General features: G+C 42.6%; 2 protein-coding genes across 3 annotated transcripts in view; both read right to left on the bottom strand.

Moving 5' to 3' along the window:
* Positions 1-19,290, bottom strand: part of LOC142488386 (uncharacterized) — a 508,298-nt gene that overhangs the window by 482,422 nt on the left and 6,586 nt on the right. The gene's annotated exons all lie outside the window — the stretch shown is intronic.
* LOC142488418 (uncharacterized) overlaps positions 1,158-19,290 on the bottom strand; it is a 156,143-nt gene continuing 138,010 nt past the window's right edge. Inside the window, 1 exon segment of the mRNA XM_075588923.1 lies at positions 1,158-3,509. Coding sequence (XP_075445038.1) covers positions 2,498-3,509 — 1,012 coding nt within the window. The 3' untranslated portion in view covers positions 1,158-2,497.

Below are 19,290 nucleotides of genomic sequence, written 5' to 3'. Positions count from 1 at the left end.
GGGCTGAAAAAGGAATTCTCCAGCCGGAGCTTCTGTCCTCTGAATGTAACTGGAGACTGATACTCAGATCGTCGAGTGGGAGAATGGTTTCTATCTGTACTGCTGGAAACTGTGAGCTCAGAAAGCCTTTAATCTCTGCACAATTTGTGAGTGCATCTATTTAATTTTCTCTATAATTATACTATGTTGGTACTGTGTCTCATCTCTCATGTTTAAATACCTTGGAGAAATATCTTGACCCCTCCTATACCTTCACGTGAACAACTACCATGTATTCTGATTCAAATATGTTGAAAATGGCTACAAATTTGTGAGTGCATCTGACACTAGTTACAGGTCTCTGAAAATGTGTGTATTGTGTTATTTTTCTTTTACATATCTTGAGACCCGCGCTCCTGTTCTGTTCAAAATTTCTATTATAAAAGCATAACTCTAGTTCTAGCTGTAATGCTAATTCTATCCCTAACCACATTTCCAATTCTAACCCTAAATTCATGTAACTCTAAACCCAATTCTAACCTAAATAAAAAAATGTTAACCCCAATCTTATAACATTAGTTTTGACCCAAACCCAATTATAGCTCCTCCTCCTAGGGTACGACCATCTTTTGATCTTGGGGGATGTCACCCTCCTCTGAACCACACAAGACACAGAGGTGCTTTTACCCCTTGTGACATAGATGCTACTGTATGTGAGTCCTCATTCCAGTGGGTCTGCAGACTCATGTAGATCTAGCATGGGGCCACACTCAGGGGGTTAAATATTGAAAATATAATTGTTAAAATAAGTTTTCTGTTTTTCTGTGGTCCAGTACTGAGACAGTACATATGTCATCTATTATGTTTTATTCAAGCAAGAGATGCAACATTTGCTATGTTAAGTTGATGCATGTGTCGCATGGTTTTAGGCCGCGCTCACGTTGCCGGCGCATGTACCCGTCACCGTAAGCACTCCTGCAGCCCCACCGATGTGCACAAGGCTGCAGGAAATTGGGAAGGCGATCGGGGGCGTGGCAAACGCGTTACGAAGCTGTGAACCAGCTCACGTGACACTGACGTCATGCGGCTGCAGCCCGAAACACAAATCTACTTGTCTCAGGGTGCCGGCGCATGTTTAATAAATGTAAAAAAGCAAATATACCAAAATGTATTTTAATTTGAAGCATTAAGCATTTTTGAAAGAAAATTATTTGACAATAAATAAACTACACCCACTCGAAGTTCCCTTTTCTTCCCCATTTACAATTACCCCCTTCTCCTGTACCCATTAATGGAGCATAAGGAGGTATGGATTCATGGGCATGGGGAAGTTGGGGGTGAGAGACGAGCGAAATGCAGGGAAGGAGAGGAAGGGGTTGTGTCATGGTGGAAGGGGTAAGAGGCATGGCAGAGGGGAAGTGGTTAATATGGAGGGGTGAGATTACTAACAGGAGGATTCCTTATAGCTGCAGCATGTGAAAGTCATGGAGCTTCCAGTTCTGCTCCCGCTCTCTACCAGCCCCACACTCAGGCCTCTCTCTCACACAGTCCCCACCCCCACTCTGCAGCTGCTGATAGGATGCCATGGTAAGAAGTAATGGTAAGTATTGCGTTACCAGCCATTTTTATTACTGCAGTATTACTATGTTACCGGTATATTGCCCAACACTACTCTGCACAATGCAATGTTTTACCTCGTATGAATCCCTAGTGTGTAAGGAGGCTGATCCTGTGTGAAAAGCTTTCCCCACACTATGTACATGGAAATGGTTTCTCCCATGTATGAATCTTGTGTGAGAGGTGGCTTTTTTTGAGAAAAGCCTTTCCCACACTCTGAATGGTTTCTCCCCTGTATGACTCATCTGGTGTATGAGGAGACTACCCTCAGCTATGAATTGTTTCCCACACTCATACAGGGGAGAAACTGTTTGGATGTTCAATCATCTGGTGTATGAGGAGGCTGCTCTATTCTGAAGCCAGGGTCACGTGTGATGTGTGAATAGCCCCAGACAGCATTAACTCAGCCCCCTTTCCAAATCACTCCAACTCCTATAATATTTCCTTCACTTTATTGGAAAAGCAGCAGTAAATACAGGCTCTTGTGGATGGTGTGTAGTAGTGAGTTTGTAGTTAGGAATAGGTAGAAAGAGATGGCCTTGCCATGGGAATGTAACAGAGATGGGTGCTGTACTCACTGTCTCCAGGGCGGAAAAGGAAGTGAGGAGCAAGGGTCACACTAGAAGTGAGATGGGACAAACTACCGTCAGCAAAGACAGGTGAAGGGCAGAATAGCCCATTCTGAGAAGAATCTCAGAGGTTTCTGTAGCAACTCACTGGCTACATGCTCAGAGGCAGAAATGGCAACATATTGATACATCACACAGGCACAGTGTGTGTGTGTGTGTGTGTGTGTGTGTGTGTGTGTGTGTGTGTGTGTGTGTGTGTGTGTGTGTGTGTGTGTGTGTGTGTAACAAATACATGCAGCTGAACTTAAGTGGCTGACAAGCAGAAGGGGGGGTCAAACAGAAATATGATTCTTGTTCCATGACATGCTCTTAATTGTGAATTGTTTCCCACACTATGTACATGTGAATGGTTTCCCCCCTGTATGAATTATCTGGTGTCTGAAGAGGTTGCTCTTATTACTGAATTGTTTCCCACACTCTGTACATGTGAATGGTTTCTCCCCTGTATGAATTCGTTCATGGTTGAGGAGCTCCTTCTTCCAAGAAAAGCTTTTACTACACTCTGTACATGTGAATGGTTTCTCCCCTGTATGAATCCTCTGGTGTATGAGGAGACCGCTCTTAACATGGAATTGTTTCCCACACTCTGAACATGTGAATGGTTTTTCTCCTGTATGAATCATATGGTGTCTGAGGAGGTTGTCCTTACTACTGAATTGTTTCCCACACTCTGTACATGTGAATGGTTTCTCTCCTGTATGAACCCGCTCATGTTTGAGGAGCTCAGTCTTCGCAGAAAAGCGTTTACTACAAACTGCACATGTGAATGGTTTCTCCCCTGTATGAATCCTCTGGTGCATGAAAAGTCTGCTCTTCGTACTGAATTGTTTCCCACACTCTGTACATTTGAATGGTTTCTCCCCTGTATGAATCCTCTGGTGCATGAGGAGTCTGCTCTTCGTACGGAATTGTTTCCCACACTCTGAACATGTGAATGGTTTCTCCCCTGTATGAATCATCTGGTGTCTGATGAGGTTGTTCTTAATACTGAATTTGTTCCCACATTCTGAACATGTGAATGGTTTCTCCCCTGTATGAATACGCTCATGTTTGATGAGCTCCGTCTTCCCAGAAAAGCTTTTACTACACTCTGTACATGTGAATGGTTTCTCCCCTGTATGTATCCTCTGGTGGATGAGGAGACCGCTCTCAACATGGAATTGTTTCCCACACTCTGAACATGTGAATGGTTTTTCTCCTGTATGAATCAACTGGTGTCTGAGGAGGTTGCCCTTACTACTGTATTGTTTCCCACAGTCTGCACATGTGAATGGTTTTTCCTTTGTGTGAACCTTCTGGTGATTGAAGAGGGTCCACTTAGTACTTAACTGTTTCCCACACACTGTACAAGTAAAAGGAGTCACTGCTGTCTGAATCATCTGGTGTGGAAGAAGTTTCCCCATCAGTGAAACCGCTCCGACCATCTGTACATGTAAAGGTTTGCTCTCTAGTGGGGACACAAAGGTTTGTGAGCAGGTCCCTGTCCAGTGAGCTTTTGCCACACTCACAACAGAGAAAAGGCTGAGCACCGCGGCTTTTTAAATCTCTCTCAAACCTTTTGCTGGACCCATATTTAGAGTCCGTCTCTTCTGTGTGCTGTATAAGGTCTGTAAAGTCACCCTCATGTGGCACTGGTTCCGGCAGGAATCATTGATTTTTTGGCCCTTCTGGGCTGCGAGGAGCCAGACAGCTTCTGGATGTATCAGAGCTCAAGTTTTGTTCCTCATTAAGTCCGTTCTCTAACAGAAGTAAACAAAAAAGAAAGAACAAATGTTTTCCATCAGTAAATCAAATAAAGAATCCAAAACAATTAAGAATTTATTTTACCAATACTTAACAAAATGTTTTCTACATCCAGGGTTTTAAAACTGTGGCCCACGAACATACAATGGCCCCTAATGACTTTGGTGGTGGTCGTGCAAGACCTGCAAACTTTTTTGTAGCAGCTCTCAGTGAAATAAATTAACATTGAAAATGTCCATGAGAAGTAAAGTTGAGGAACTCCTGGTCTATCATACTGTATTAGTGCGTTAATAATATCAACTAAACCAGACAGCAACCTATACTGTAAAGATATTGTAGATGCCCATGTATGTATGTATGTATGTCGTTATACAACAGCCTTCACCAATCCACATCACTACCAATCTTAAAGTAATGCCTGAAATCTCATCTCTTCAATTAATGATGGCAAGTCCTTGCTCGTCTGATGCACTTTCATCTTTCCTGAAAATGTTTTATATTGCACTCTCTTATTGTATTCTGTAAATTTCTCCTTATTCCATTTAGATTGTAAGCTTTGTAGGTGAGGGATTCACTAATCCCCAATGTTCAACTTCTAGTTTAATGCACATGTGAAACTTTGTATATTGATTCCCTGTATTGTCCGGCTAATTCTATAAAGGCACTGGATACATTGGTGAGGCTATACAAAAACAATATACATATATACATACATCTTGTGGCGCTGGAAGACACCATACAGCACATTGACATGAAGGTGTCTTCTAGCACTGGAAGGTTTCTTATGGTAGCAGACTGCTTAGTATACACAATCTCTTCTAGTATAAGGGAGCATATTGCAGTGATAGTTTGGGGTCAAATCTGATAATAAGGGATTAAACCAAGGTGTGCTTTTGATGCCAAGATTAAGTATATGAATAATGTCTAAACATTTCTATTTGCCTCCATCAATATTGTTATTGACACCAAGGGTAAAAAAAAAAGAAAAAAAACCTAGAACTTTGACCAGGAAAGGGTTATTTCAGACAGAACACAGGAAACGTTGCTACTCGTTTTTTGGGCCTCATGAGGGAAAACTGGCAGATGACAAGCGCCTCTGCTTTATTAAGACCTACAGGCATGGTATTCGGACACGGAACAGCTCGTTACAGACAACAGAGGCCTGGATATTGAAAATTAAATCCAGGTATGCCTTAGAGATCCAGAAAAACCCAGTAAGATGTTTTGGTACTTTTCCAAAATCCAGCCTCCAAGAAGGAATATCAGGCCAAGAAATATATACTCCGCTCATATTTCTGGTAAAGAAAGCTTCTGACCTGAACCCGCCTAATCTAGATCACAGGATCACGTTCTGAAAACAAGACCATTCAAGATTACATTGCTCTAATCCATGATCATTCCATACAACAAAGATTTCCCATCATCCATCAACTTGTACCAAGTAAAAAAAAAAAATCTCAGACATTCCAGAGGTTCTGTGCTCTAGCCAACCACTTTCAACTCACATCCCCCATCTTTTTGGGTCAACAACTCCCTGAACATTTACAAAAATACTCATTACAGTGGTCTGGTCATATCTGGACAATATCCTCATCAAGGCAAATTTAAAAAAAAAAAGCCGGTCTCCCCAACCCTCTGGCCCTGAGAACTTGAAAAACATGGATAGCTGATAAATTAGTAGAACAGCAATAGTTCAGAGGTTCCATTTTCTATGTGTACCAATAGATACAGGTATGTAACATTAGAAGGTTACAACAGTCAAGACGGGAGAGAATGAGGGTCTGTGCTAGAGTTTTAGGAGTAAAGCAACAGAGGAAAGGGCAAATCTTTGCAAAATTACGGAGGATCAAATTACAGGTTTTAGGTACATTATGAATGTGAGAGGAGAATGTGAGGGAGGCGTCAAATGTGACACCAAGGGAGCGTGCTTTGGGTACTGGGTGTCTGATAGTACTGCCAACAGTAATGTAGAAGGGGGCTGTAGGGCCGGGCTTTGGAGGACGTACGAGGAGCACCGTCTTTGACATGTAAAGTTTGAAATCGGCGGAAGGCCATTGTCACATGCGACACCTGTGAAAACTCCAGAGCAACTTACGTTTCAGACCACAAGGTCTTTTCTCATGCTCTGTGTTGTCAATGAATCATGTCCCTGCTTCATTGACAACACAGAGTTTGAGAAAAGTCCTTGTGGTCTGAAACGTACGTCGCTCTGAAGTTTGTTATTGCCTGATGATTTATGGAGATTAAATAATCCTTTTTCTATTGGGTGTGCTGCGAACTTCATGCTTTTGCGTATCTATTAGACTGGTTGGTGTTCCCTGTCTGTCTGCAAGCACCTGGATTTCTGATAAGTATATATTATTTATTCTTTTTGGTCTGTGGCTCTGTTTGTGTGCACTCAGCATTATTATTGGGTGTGTGTGGATAGAGAGATAGAGAGAGATTATACATAGTGTGCCCCCCTGCCCCACCTTTCTCCTTTGCAAGTTACTTCAAATTAGTTAATCGTTACCAGTTGCAAGGTAACTATCCGCTGCCACCACCAAAAGATAAAACGCAGAAAAAATATGTATCTGTTTGCCAAGGTCTAATGATTCCTATTTATTAAGAAAAATATGCACTTAACACACACACACACATATATGTTCTAGCAAAATGTGTCCAAACAAGATCATTTACTCTCTACCAAGCGTGCTATAAGAGCCCAAAACATTATTTAACGTTAAGATTTAATATATAAAATATAGTGCTTGGATTACAGAAAGAAGAAAAAAATAAATAAAATAGATTACGAAAACATAGTTATAATAAATGCAGACCAGTTTTTTTTAAATAACAGGATAAAACATAAGCAGAAATCCTTATACATTACAATATGTCATGGGTCCTTCCCTGAGGGGTCACTGGCATAGAAAAGATGAGAATTCACGTGTATGATCCCAAAACACATCTCTGTTGAATTCTAATTTTCTATTCAAAGATGCCAACTTTTTTGCCCAGACCTTCTGCATTGAAACACAGAAACCCCACCCCTTTCATCAATCAGCCCTCATGATATTTACAACTTTGTGGCGATAATACATAGACACACGCGAGTCATATCAATAGGTTTAGGTGAGTTTACTGAATGTAACAATACTAATTGTGACTGATTTGCTCTTAAATTTGAGTGACAATTGGATATCTGTCCCTTGCCACCTCCTAAAGATCAAGTGTTTGGAATCACTTGATTTGTCTTATTGCAACAGTTACACATCTGTTTTTTATTCTTGCAAATAGATGGCAGGCCAATGATATCTTACATTCAATATATTTATTCTTTTCTTGAAAACCTTCTTAGTCATGCCCCCTGAACCTTGCAGGACCCTCCAAAGAATGTATTTGAAGGGGCCTTTAAACCATTTTGTTTATTCCTAGTGTCAATTTTATTCCCATCTCTGCCAAAACAGATGTTCTTCTTATCTCTAGATTCTATCAGTCCTATAAACTAGGCCTAGTGAAGGGTTTAACAGACCATAATAGCATTACTTGTATTTTTAAGGACATTTGTAACCAACATAAAACCCTGAAGTGCAAGATTGATCAAAATACCCAATATCTTTTGCCATATACATTACAGCCATCCAGGATCATAGCGCAGACACATTCAGAGACTGGCCTGTACAGCAGATGCAAGGTCAGAGGTTTAAATGTACATTTGTGTCATCAGTATAGAGGTGATATTTGAACCCAAGATATGTGATAAGGTCACCTAGAGTGTGTAAAAAGAGAAGTGGTCCCAGAGCAGACCCCCATAGGTATGCCCACAGAGAGATCGACGGAGGAGGAGGAGGAGGTGGTGTTGGCAAAATGAGACACTGAAAGTATGACGACAGGAAAGAGGAAATCCAGGATAGTGTCACGGATACCAAGAGAATTGAAGAATGGGAAGAAGAGGGTCGTCCACAGTATCAATGGCTGAAGAGAGGTTGAGTGATATGAGCAGTTGCCCTTTGTCTTTGGCATCAAGGAGGTAAATTGTTATTTTATTAAGGGCTGTTTTGGCGGAATGAGGAAGCGAGAGGATCTAGGAGAGAATAAGAGATAAGAAAATGAAGCGCGAGAATACAAGGCGTTTAAGGAGTTTTAGAGGCAAAAGGCATGAGGGAGACAGGGCGATAATTAGAAAGGCCGGTAGGATCAAGCTTAATGTTTTTGAGTACGGGTACAACTGTTGCATATTTGGTTCCTTTCCCTCCTCCAGAGAAGGAGTTGAAAATGTGTGATTGTAGGGATTAGAGGGGTCAAGAAGACAAGTGGTAGAGGGAGAAGAGGAGATCAGCAGTAACATGATCCCCTCTGTGGAAGAGTAAATAAAGTTGAGGCAGGCAGGAGGACCATTAGGAAGAGGTGTAAAATGTGAGGAGGATACAGAGGGGATGTCGTGACGAATGGAATCCACTTTTGTCTCAAAATAGTCAGCAAAAAACTGAGGTGAAACAGAAGAATTTTTTTAACAGGTGGTGATTTTAGTAGAGTCAAAAACAGAAAAGAGGTGGCGTGGGTTAGACTTGTGAGTGTTGATTAGTGAAGAAAATTAGGTTTGTTTAGCCTGTGAGAGGGCAGAGTGGAAACAGGATAGAATATATTTGTAGTGAAGGAAGTCTGCTAAAGTATGAGATCTCCTCCAGAGGCGTTCAGAGAAGAGAGTGCTGGAATTGAGAATGTGTGTGTGGCATGGTGTGGGGTTAGAAGGAGGAGAACAGCAGAGAAAAATAGGGGTATATAGATAGAGGAGAATAGGGCAGAGTTGTAGTTCATCACCAGGTTGTCAGAATCTGGAGCAGAGAGAGGAGCAAAAAGTGGAATTAAGAGCCGGTACATAAAAAAAGAGCAGGTCTCTACAGAGAGGAGGGGTAGATGGAGGTGAAGAAGGGGAGAAGTGAGAGAGAAAATTAGATGAAATGATAGTCAGAGAGGAAAGGGTTAAATGGAGAAATTAGAGAAACGTTTTTCTATATTGGTTATCCCCCCGTATCCAGGCACAAGGTACAGTCCACACTGTAGAGATTGCATATTCATCCTCTAGAGCAGCGGTGCGCAAACTGTGGGGCGCGACCCCCAGGGGGGGCGCGACACTGCCGACGGGGGGCGCGGGGTTTACAGAGGCCCCGCGCGCTTCCCGAAGGCTCTTAAATTAAGTGCCGGGGGAGCTGCAGGGCCTCTGTAAACCTAACTTACCGTGGCTCCGGCGGCTTCCTCCCTGCGGCGCCATGGCAACGCGGCGTCAAAATGACGCTGCGAGGTCATGTGACGTCACGTTGCTATGGCAACGTGACGTCATTACGCCGGAGCGCGGGTAAGTTGAGGTTGGGGGGGGCGCGGGAGCGAGGGGACAGCCGTCAGGGGGGCGCAGGGAAAAAAGTTTGCGCCCCCCTGCTCTAGAGCTCCAGTTCCTCTCAGAATGGAGATTTAAAGAACCAGTCTCAAATAGTCCATCTAAATCTGTAATAACAGTGTCTCATATAATACTATAAAATGTCTTACCAGTAAATAATACATTGAGAATTCCCTCTCATTTTCAAGTATGTCCTGGGCACAGAGTTATAATGAAAATGCATGGTTGGGTTATGAGATTATACATTATATTTACAGACATTTAAAGTTAGAGACAATAAGTGTTCTGGGCATATGTACTGTAACCATTACAGACAAGATTAAAATGTGAGACAGCTGAAGTCTGGAAAGAACTTAGACTGGGGGCAGCTTAGAGAGAGTCTCTGGTAGGTTGTTCCAGTAATGAGGTGCACGGTAAGAGAAGGAAGAGAGGCCGGATTCATTACTGTATCTTGTGATTGTGAGCAGTTTTTTTGCGTCAGATCCAGGGTGTTAAGTGCTGCGTGCTGTAGGGGTCCGACGCTTTTTCAGATAGCCAGGTAGCTTACCAAGAAAATATTTGAAGGCAAAACAGGGAAAATGTAACTTGCGCCTTGACTAAGAGGATAGCCAATCTAGTTCTCATAGCATTTTGCAGTGGTGTGTGTTGTAGAAAATTGTAGGACAAAGCGACATATTGAGTTGTAGCGGGTGTCTTGTTTGTCAAGAAGAGTTTGGGGTGCTGAAACATAATATATCCCCGTAGTCTATAATTGGCTTTAGCATCTGCTGTGCAACGTGCTTTCTGACCAACAGACTTAGGGAGGGTTTGTTCATATAAAGAACAGATGTAGCAGCCTGTTCTCTCCCGCTTGCCATATTGAATTTTGCACATATAGTGTCCCGCGAGATGGTCCAGAGCAAACTAATGGCCCATCGGATTAACACTGTGGGGGTCCCTCCGTTTTAATGGAACTTGCGCAGTGTGAATCCTACCGGGTTCCACCTGTCTGTAATGAATGCGCAGCCAGAGATAAACTGAATCAGTCATTCTACCTGTGCGCCTCTAACAGGCGATCGCGGGTTTTTTATTTTATTTTAAAAAGACAGTATTGTAGCAGGGGGTCTCCGGAGATGAACCGAATTGATTTCTGGTCCGGGGGTGGGTGGGGGGGGGCCTGTTTCCTGACTTTCAGACCCCCTGGGGTGCCGGTTTCCCAACGGCCAGGTTTAAATTCTCCACGTCACGGCCCACGTTATCGGGGGATTTAAACCAAGCAGAGGCTATTTAAAAGAGTATACACAAAGGGGTTGCAATAATCTGTTTTAAGTTTGTGCAGGATGGTGTGTGTCACAAGTTACCGTTTTTCTTAATGTTTCTCTTCTCGCTCTTTCTGTTTTCTGGGCGGCACTTAGTATGCAAATTCTGAAACTATCCCAGCTAAGTGAGGGGACTGGATGAAATCACTGGCAGACTTCAGAGAGCTAGTGGGCTCAGGGTGGAGGAGGTTACCAAGATTAATGAAGTGGGCTGCTAGATACTTAGTGGTTGCTACAAGGGAGATAGGGACAAGGGTTAGTAAGGCCACACAGTAAAATAAGAGGCACAGGCCCTGTTCATGGTTCATTCTAGTGATGGGTCACACGGATACACTGCAAAATATGAAGATAACAAGCTGTTAAGAGTAAAAGGCTCCACTTCTGATTAATCTAAAGGAAGGAGAACACACACCTGGGTTAGTAAACACCGTAACCAGGCGTAAGATAAAAGGACATGCCAGTGATAATACCACATCTCCAAAAGATTTCTGTCAAGATATACCGGTACTAGATGTATTGTATTGGTTGTTGTAATTATTATACAAATTGTTGTTCTACGTTGTTGTTATAAGCTTTTACAAATGTGCCGGGGGCGGAGGAGGAGGAGTGGGGCTACCCCGGTTGTTCACGTGTGCCACGTTCTAGGTGACATGGTGCCTAACTATGTTGCTGACAAAGACCCTTGGGTTGGAGGGACCTGGGATTTCCCAGATTCCTGGGCCTACTTTTTGGATGACCCAGTCAAGAGGTCACCCTCAAGGGCAGCCAAATCAGGGTCACTGAAGGGGTTAAAATTATATGTCACCTCTACAAGTCTCAGGGATTGAAAGGGTTATTATAATCTGCTAGCTTTATCCTTCTTATATGAGCTGTTCCAGTACTGAGAGAATTAACTCACTATGCTAGTTGTAATCTTTATTTACTTTTGCTGTTCTCAGTTTATCTTTCATACAATAGCAAGAGCTGTAAAATGTCCCAAACAAGACAGCTGCATGCTCTTGATAAACATTCCCTGTATTTCTCTTTGTAAGGTAGAAGTAGAAACTGCCGGCCAAACACTAGCAAGATGTAATGATTTACTAATGCTTTGTCCAAAGACACAGATACATAACCTCTACAGAAACTTGTTATTTCTCACATTGTTAAACATGATATGTTATGTATTAACATGCCCTTGGTTTTCTGTATAAATGTCGGGGCACAACTGAATAAAACTTTGAAGTGTGGAAGCAGCAGCCCTGTTGTCTGACTCCTATCTTCCCGAGCTCGTATTTGTCTGTGTTTCGGACACTGCTAAACCAGTGCTGTCCAAATCTCCCTAGGTTGAGTGAAGTGATTCCTACCAAAGTGAAAAAGTAACGCTTTCAGTCACTATTGACTATACCCGATATGTTGAGTTTTTGTCTTTTTGTTTCCCCCCCGTCCCCAAGTTCTGTCCTCCCTCCCCTTGTCTTCCCTGGCAGAAAACTGACAGTCCTGTGAAGGAGGCCTCATGTCCCTGCTGGATGGGTAACTCCCTGTGCGGTCTCAGCTTTAGGTCAAAGTGCAGAAGTGTTGGATCATTACACTTTAAATGGCAGTAAATAGAATTTCTTATAACGTAAAGGGTCTGAACTGCCCCAGTAAAAGATGAATTGCAACGGCAGATTATAAGAGGAAAAATGCATATGATATCTTACTTCAAGAAACACACTTTAGTAAAACAAGATTCCTCAAATACTTTGATAAATAAGTTTGCCTGAACTACTTATCGTCCGCCAACTGCAAAAAGAGTGTGACAGTGCTGTTCCACAATAGATGCCCCTTTGTAGTCAAACAGGTTAGGAGGGATAGGGAGGATAGGTTTTTGATTGTGGTGGAAACAATTCAAGGATAGCACCTGACGATAGCCAATTTATATGCCCCTGTGAACAGGACCCCGCTTTCTTTGCATTGTTCTTTACCTTTCTGAACGGTAAGACAAAGGGTTATGTTATATTGGCAGGCGATCTCAATACAGCCTTGAAACCAAAATTAGATAGATCAGGCCAAAAAAGGGATAACATGAAAGAGATTCCAGCTACCCAACTCAGGGGTCTGAAAGAGAACCATCTAGTAGACATATGGCGAGAACTCAATCCCAACAAAAGGGACTATACATTCTTTTCCCATCCCCACTCCAGCTATAGAAGAATTGATTACTTCCTTAAATCAAGCAGACTGGTCCCGAAGATCTCCTATGCTGGGATCCATATTTCATGGTCAGATCATGCACCAATAGAGCTATGGTGCTCTCAGATTAACCTAGAAAGACCCAAAACAAATTGGATACTAAATGAATCGATCATTAAAATTCCTGACGTTTTCCCAAACAATGAGAAATGAGATTGAGCAATTTTTTTGGCTAAACGAGGGCAGTGTTAACTCACAAACAACACTATGGGAAGTATGCAAGCCAACCCTCCGGGGCTCCCTAATTAGTATAGCCACAGGGAGAAAAAAGGGAGAGAAATAAAAAGTTACTCATGCTCCAATCCAAATTAGAAGAGCTTGCCGATCAGCACAAGCAGGACGGCAGAGCAGAAACATTGAAATAATTGAAAGATACTAAAATTCAATTAAATATGCTCCTGACCTCCAAGGCTGAGAATTCTTTGAGTTGGTCAAAGAGGAAATTTTATGAAAAAGCAAAACAAGCCAGATACTTTCTAGCGAACAAAATTAGGAACAGACAACCACATTACAACATTCAGACTATCAGACTAAAATCGGGTGTAACGACATCAAATCCTAAGCTAACTGTAGAAGAATTAAAAACATGTGATGAAAATGTATATAACGGCAAGAAGGTCACCCAACAACAACAACACTAAACATGCCCTAAAGGACTTCCTTGCGGACTCAAAGCTTCCAAAATTGAATAGGGAGGAGAGGGAGAGATTAGCGAAGGACTTCATAATGGAAGAAGTGCTACAGGTCATCAAACATCTGAAACCCTCTAAGGCTCCGGGGCCCAGATTGGTTCTCTAACTTATACAATAAGAAATTCAGTACAATTTTGGCCCCCTACCTTCTCCGGATGTTTAATGCAGTGCTGGCAGGTGACTCATTCCCGCACCAAATGGTTCAAGCGTCTATATCTCTAATTTATAAACAAGGGAAAGACCCATTGGATTGTAAAAGTTACAGACCCATATCCCTGATACATTCGGACGTCAAAATTTACGCTAAACTGTTGCCCAACCGATATATCCTGCCTAGACTTATACACCCAGACCAAGTCGGTTTTAATCAGAGATTGGCAAGCGGCACATAATACTAGACGAATAAGAGATAGCCAATACCAAAAAGATACAAGTTATGGTGTTGAGTGTACACGCAGAAAAAGCCTTTGACAGGATAGACTGGCCATACCCAACTGCCACACTTGGGGTGTTCGGTTTCGGGGGTAGAATTTTGAAAGCAATCCTAGAACTGTATTGCAGCCCGGCAGCGAGAGAGATGTACCAGGGATTCCCATCAGAACACTTCAAAATTAAAAGCAGTACGAGACAAGGATGTCCACTCTCACCCCTGCATAATTTTTAATTTGGAAACAGACAGAGATTTGGAGGGTAATAATTGTATTAAATCATTTCAACAAATCAAATCTGATAAAAGCATTCCCCATTCAGAATTCTTTAGATACGTCCAGATAAGAACATTTTTACAATAAACACAGTCCCCGCCCCCATTGACTACATTTGAAAAGCTCTGTCTCACAGAAACGGACACGAGTGGACAAGCATCGCATATGTATAGAGAAGTTCCCTGTTCTGGCGCCGATTTCATAACAAAAAAAAAATGCCAATAAACCAATTGATTGGCACAGTTCCACACCAATGCCCTATAGGCATGGTCTGTCACTGTCAGTCAATCGGCAACCTGCACAACAACAAATCCTGCAACAAATTAAAAAAAAAAAGACATTACATTTGAATAAAAAAATGCCACTGCAAATAAGACATTACATTTCAATTTAAAAAATGCAACCTAAAAAAATACAATCCATGTGTTTCTTACTTTTCATGTCTTCACACCATCCGACTCCCGCAGCAATAGCTTGTGTGTGGCACTAGAACTAACTGCTCACACTGATGCTTGTTAGGTCCGCCAAGGGCGCCTAATATATTATATTCCGCCTTGGGCGGACCAAACAAGCATCAGTGTGCAGTTATTTCTGGTGCCGCACACAAGCCAAGCAAAGCCAACCGGGAGTCCTGATAGAGTGGTGCAGAGCGGAACCTTCATCCACCTCCTCTGCACTGCAGAGACGGAGGACGTAAGCTGAAGCCAAACGGACGGGTGCACGAGGGAGCGCGCGGACGTCAGTGGACGGACGCCATCACACCCTGCACACGGGCAACAGGAGAGGAGAATAGGAACCACTCCAGATACCGGCAAATACATAGGATATCATGTACACGAGAGATTATCCTGTGAAACCGGGTGACCAAGGCTGGTGACGGACATAAGAGTTTACACTGCATATTTTAAAGTTGGAGTTTGTGAGTACGATTCCAACAGTCTTTTGTTGTATGTTTTTAAGTAAATATTTTTACAGTATTTTGCTATTATTTATCTTTCTATGTATATGAACTATATCATTACCTGGTACCGTACAAACTATACTTTGCCGTACAAGGGCAGAAGTATTTTTTCTATACTAGATAGACGTAGACTGCATGCTTGTAAACAAGCCTGCAGGAGATTGGACCTTATATCACATACACACCACCACAGTAAGATAGCACATCACTATAGAGCTATATAGGATTGTAACAGGGGACTTATCCCTGTTCACAAATGTGACTCTAATCCAGCAGTGTGGTGGTTAAACTGCTGGTAGCAAATTAACTAACACCACCTGCCTGATTAGAGGTGGTAGAAAAAGCCTGCCTTTGAGACAGGAAGTAACTCCTTAGCTCACTTGTGGGCTGAACTTAGGAGAACACAGATCTCTGGAGCCGACCTGTCTTGAGCTCTGTCAAGAAGAAACAGCAGAGCTGATTGCAAGACACCAAATAAGACTTCTAAACCTGGATGCTGATTTTCTGTGCACGGGTGCGGTTCCAGGAGAGCAGAGAAGCTTACTCTACAGCAGCTAACAGATAAGACTTTCATTCTAAAGAGACTTCTTATATCTGCTTATGTCATGCTATGTGTTTGGGGTTGGGAGACCTGCTTAACTAGGGGTTGTGAATTGCATGGGATTTCACTAGAAATACTCCCAAGTGAATTAAGCTTTGTTCCCCCCCCCCTGTGTTTGGATGATTTCCTGATGAAAAGGAAAAGGCACAATAAAGCCTTATTATAATTTCACCTTATAAAAGCCTTATTATAATTTCACCTTATAAAAGCCTCCAATTGTGTACCTCTGTGAACGTCCGTCTACAAGGATCAACCCCAGCACCTATCCAGAATACCAGCGCCAAAAGATCACATTAATTTGACTATGGTTAAAATAGCACTATAAGTTGTGTTATATTCCCATTAAGTATACCGCTGCTTCAGCACAGAGGGTTCAGTCACAAATGATGGGGCCGCCTGTGCTAATGAGGATAGCGGTAAGATCCGCACGGTCAGTGTTCCTTGGGGACTGGATTTTAGAACCACTGATGTAAGCAATAGTAGTAAATCAACTGATAAACGCGAGACCAACAGGGGTCTGCTAAATAGTATGTATATACGGGGTATGGCATACACACGCGTGGGCTCAGAACAGGAGCCGCGATCTCCAAATTCCTCTCCCGCGTAGCTGCAGTAACCCTTCAAACCCATAACATTATCCTGTAAATGCAGCGCTTCTTCTGCGGCTAATAAATAAAGCCGTGAAAAAGGCGAAGCGCTGAAGATACTCCTCAGAAAAATTCCCTTGTGCACACCACTTGCATACAACCGAGCATTTCATTATATCAACTGAAACATATATCACCATCCACTAAGTATAGAAGTGCTACTGATAGTGTGATAATGGAGGGTAAATGATTCATAGCATAGTGAAGCAATTGTTCACAGCATTTTGGTCAGTGAATCATTATACAGCACACTCCAAATGAACATGTCATGTAGAAAGCAGGAAGGTTTGCACACTGAGTGTTAGTAAAGGTAACCAATTTACATCTACATAGATAGAGCCAGGAGACTACAGAACACTACATAAAAGCAGCTCCAAGTAGGAGACTGACAACAAAACGCAAAACCAGGAGAGGAAAAAAGAAGTTTGTGAACCACCACCAAAAAAAGCTAAAAGACACTCAACCCGTGACTGAAGACTCTGTAGATAATGATGCCTTGCAAATTTTCAACCTATCCAGCCATTCCTTCAGTGAGGTCCAATTGAATCTATTAAAGAAAGGTTTATCCTTCTCACCCACGTCAGACTTCAATCTATTTGAGTGGGTTAAGGATTTAAACCTATTTGGAAGACGCCTGCTGCTACACAAATTCTACGATAAGCGTGCAGCCTCGAATCCAAATTTACTCACTGATGGTTTAAATGCACAAGAAAGACAAGATGTTGTGGATCTTTGTCAACTCTTTGATCAGAATATCTCACCTGACAATGACATCACAGGTCCATTTACACACCTGAAACCCAGGAGTCACTTTACCCCTCCAATTACCACCTGTCCAGCTGTTGAATTGTTTGTCGCCTGCGTAACCAGGGACCTGGAAGCCGAGCCAAAACATTATAAGTCTGTCAATAATCTTACACCCGACGAAAAAATCGGCCTAAAAGAACTGATGTCTGACAAAGCCTACACAATTAAACCATCTGATAAAGGTGGCAATATCGTAATTCAAGACACTGAAGCCTATGTTAGTGAAAACATGAGGCTTCTTAGCGATAAAGATTGTTACGAGACCCTTGACCATAGCCCAACGTCAGAATATAAATCAGAACTGTTAGACATTCTACAGAATGCCCTTGACACCGATATGATCAGCCGAAGTGAGTTCGACTTTATGTACCCGAAGTCACCCACGGTGGCGACATTCTATACCTTACCTAAGGTACATAAAAGATTACGGTCCCCCCCTGGTCGCCCAATAGTCTCGGGCAATAACTGTCTGTGGATGGTTATACATCCTTAAACTAACATCCCTAAGTGCTCTGTGGTTTATAAGTCTAAGCAGGACTGCAGTATTTTCGTGATACAATCATTCACTGAGTCTGTTTTATATATATACACATGTACTGCTGCGGCCAAGTTTATTCGAGCATTTGCCCGTTCTTGGCCGCAGCAGTAGCCTGGCGCGCGCCCGAGTGTGACGGGCGCGCGCCGAAGCAGCGGAAGAGCGCCCTCCGATCGGGGCGCTCTCCCTACCGCTGCCGGGTCCGCCGGGTCCCCCGGAACCCCCTGCCGCTGTCCCGCGATCGCGGGACACCAGGGCTCCCTCGGGGAGCCCCTGGACGTGCGTGCAGGGGGCGCACGCTCCCGAAGACGCGTGACCGCGCGTCTATGACGCGCGGCACGCCGAGGGGCGGCCACTAGCAAGCCGGGAAATCTCCCGGCTTGCGGTACCGACCACACTGCAATAAAGTGTGTCGGTACTGTACCTGGTCTCATAGGTGTCCCAGAGGGGTTTATACCCTGACTATTAGCGTCTTGTGTCCTGCTATCTCGAATACAATTTGCTGTCTGAGATTATTCCAACGCACATTCACTGACACGGACGCTTGTTCTTGATAATTTAATTTATTTTTAATGCACAATATACAACGATTTGGTAACATATGTTTTATGTAAATATATTAAAAGTTAAATTTTATATTAAGTAGGAGTGCAGTATAGTGAATTCTTTTAGGAGACACATCCACTTTGTGTTTTCCTTCCCCCCTTTTCTGATTCACTTTTCAGTTCACAGTTTGCACCCACTTTTTTGATTACCATATATTCACCCATTATTTCGTTTCAATTGGTGTGGTTTTGTGATCACTCCCTAACCCTAGTGTTTTCTCTAACCTGCAAGTTCCCCTAAAGTTTGTTTCTCTGCAACATATGATATCCCTACGCCTGTTATCAAAGGTTTCAGATTTGACTGCAGGGTTCTCTGTCTGATATTCCTATGTCCGATGTCAAAAGTTTCAGTTCTAACTACAAGTTTTCTCTGTATTAGTTTCCTGCTGTCTATGATATTTCTATGCCTGATGCCTAAAGATTCAGATGTAACTGCAGGTTCTCTCTGTCTGTATGATATCCCTACGCCTGATGCCTAAGTTTCAGATATAACTACAGGTTTCTCTGTCTATGTTTTTTCCTTGCATTTATAAATCTCTGTGACTGATGCTAAAGTCTCAAAAGGTCAGCTCTCCTATCTTGTGTCTCTCTGTGTCTAATATTCCTGTTGTTCATTCTAATGCTTCTGTTTTTAAAACACATTTCCTCTTTACTGGTTTCTTGGGAAGTGTGGTTTCCCCATGTCTGAAATTATGGCTCCCACTCAAACAGTCTTGAGCAGTAAATGTGAACATAGTACCACTGATTCTTCAGAACTTCTCAAAGCAAGGAAGAAGAAAAAGAAGGGAGGCATTACTGTGGAAGTTGCAGAAGGAATTAAGAATGAAAATTTAACCTCAGAGTCTGCATTTGATGAAAGAGATATGCTGCAGCTTAAGGCAACT

This window comes from Ascaphus truei, chromosome 2 (assembly GCF_040206685.1).
Source record: "Ascaphus truei isolate aAscTru1 chromosome 2, aAscTru1.hap1, whole genome shotgun sequence".
NCBI classification, from domain to species: Eukaryota; Metazoa; Chordata; class Amphibia; order Anura; family Ascaphidae; genus Ascaphus; species Ascaphus truei.
Note: the sequence above shows the minus strand (reverse complement) of the source record. Positions and strands in the feature narration are given on the sequence as shown.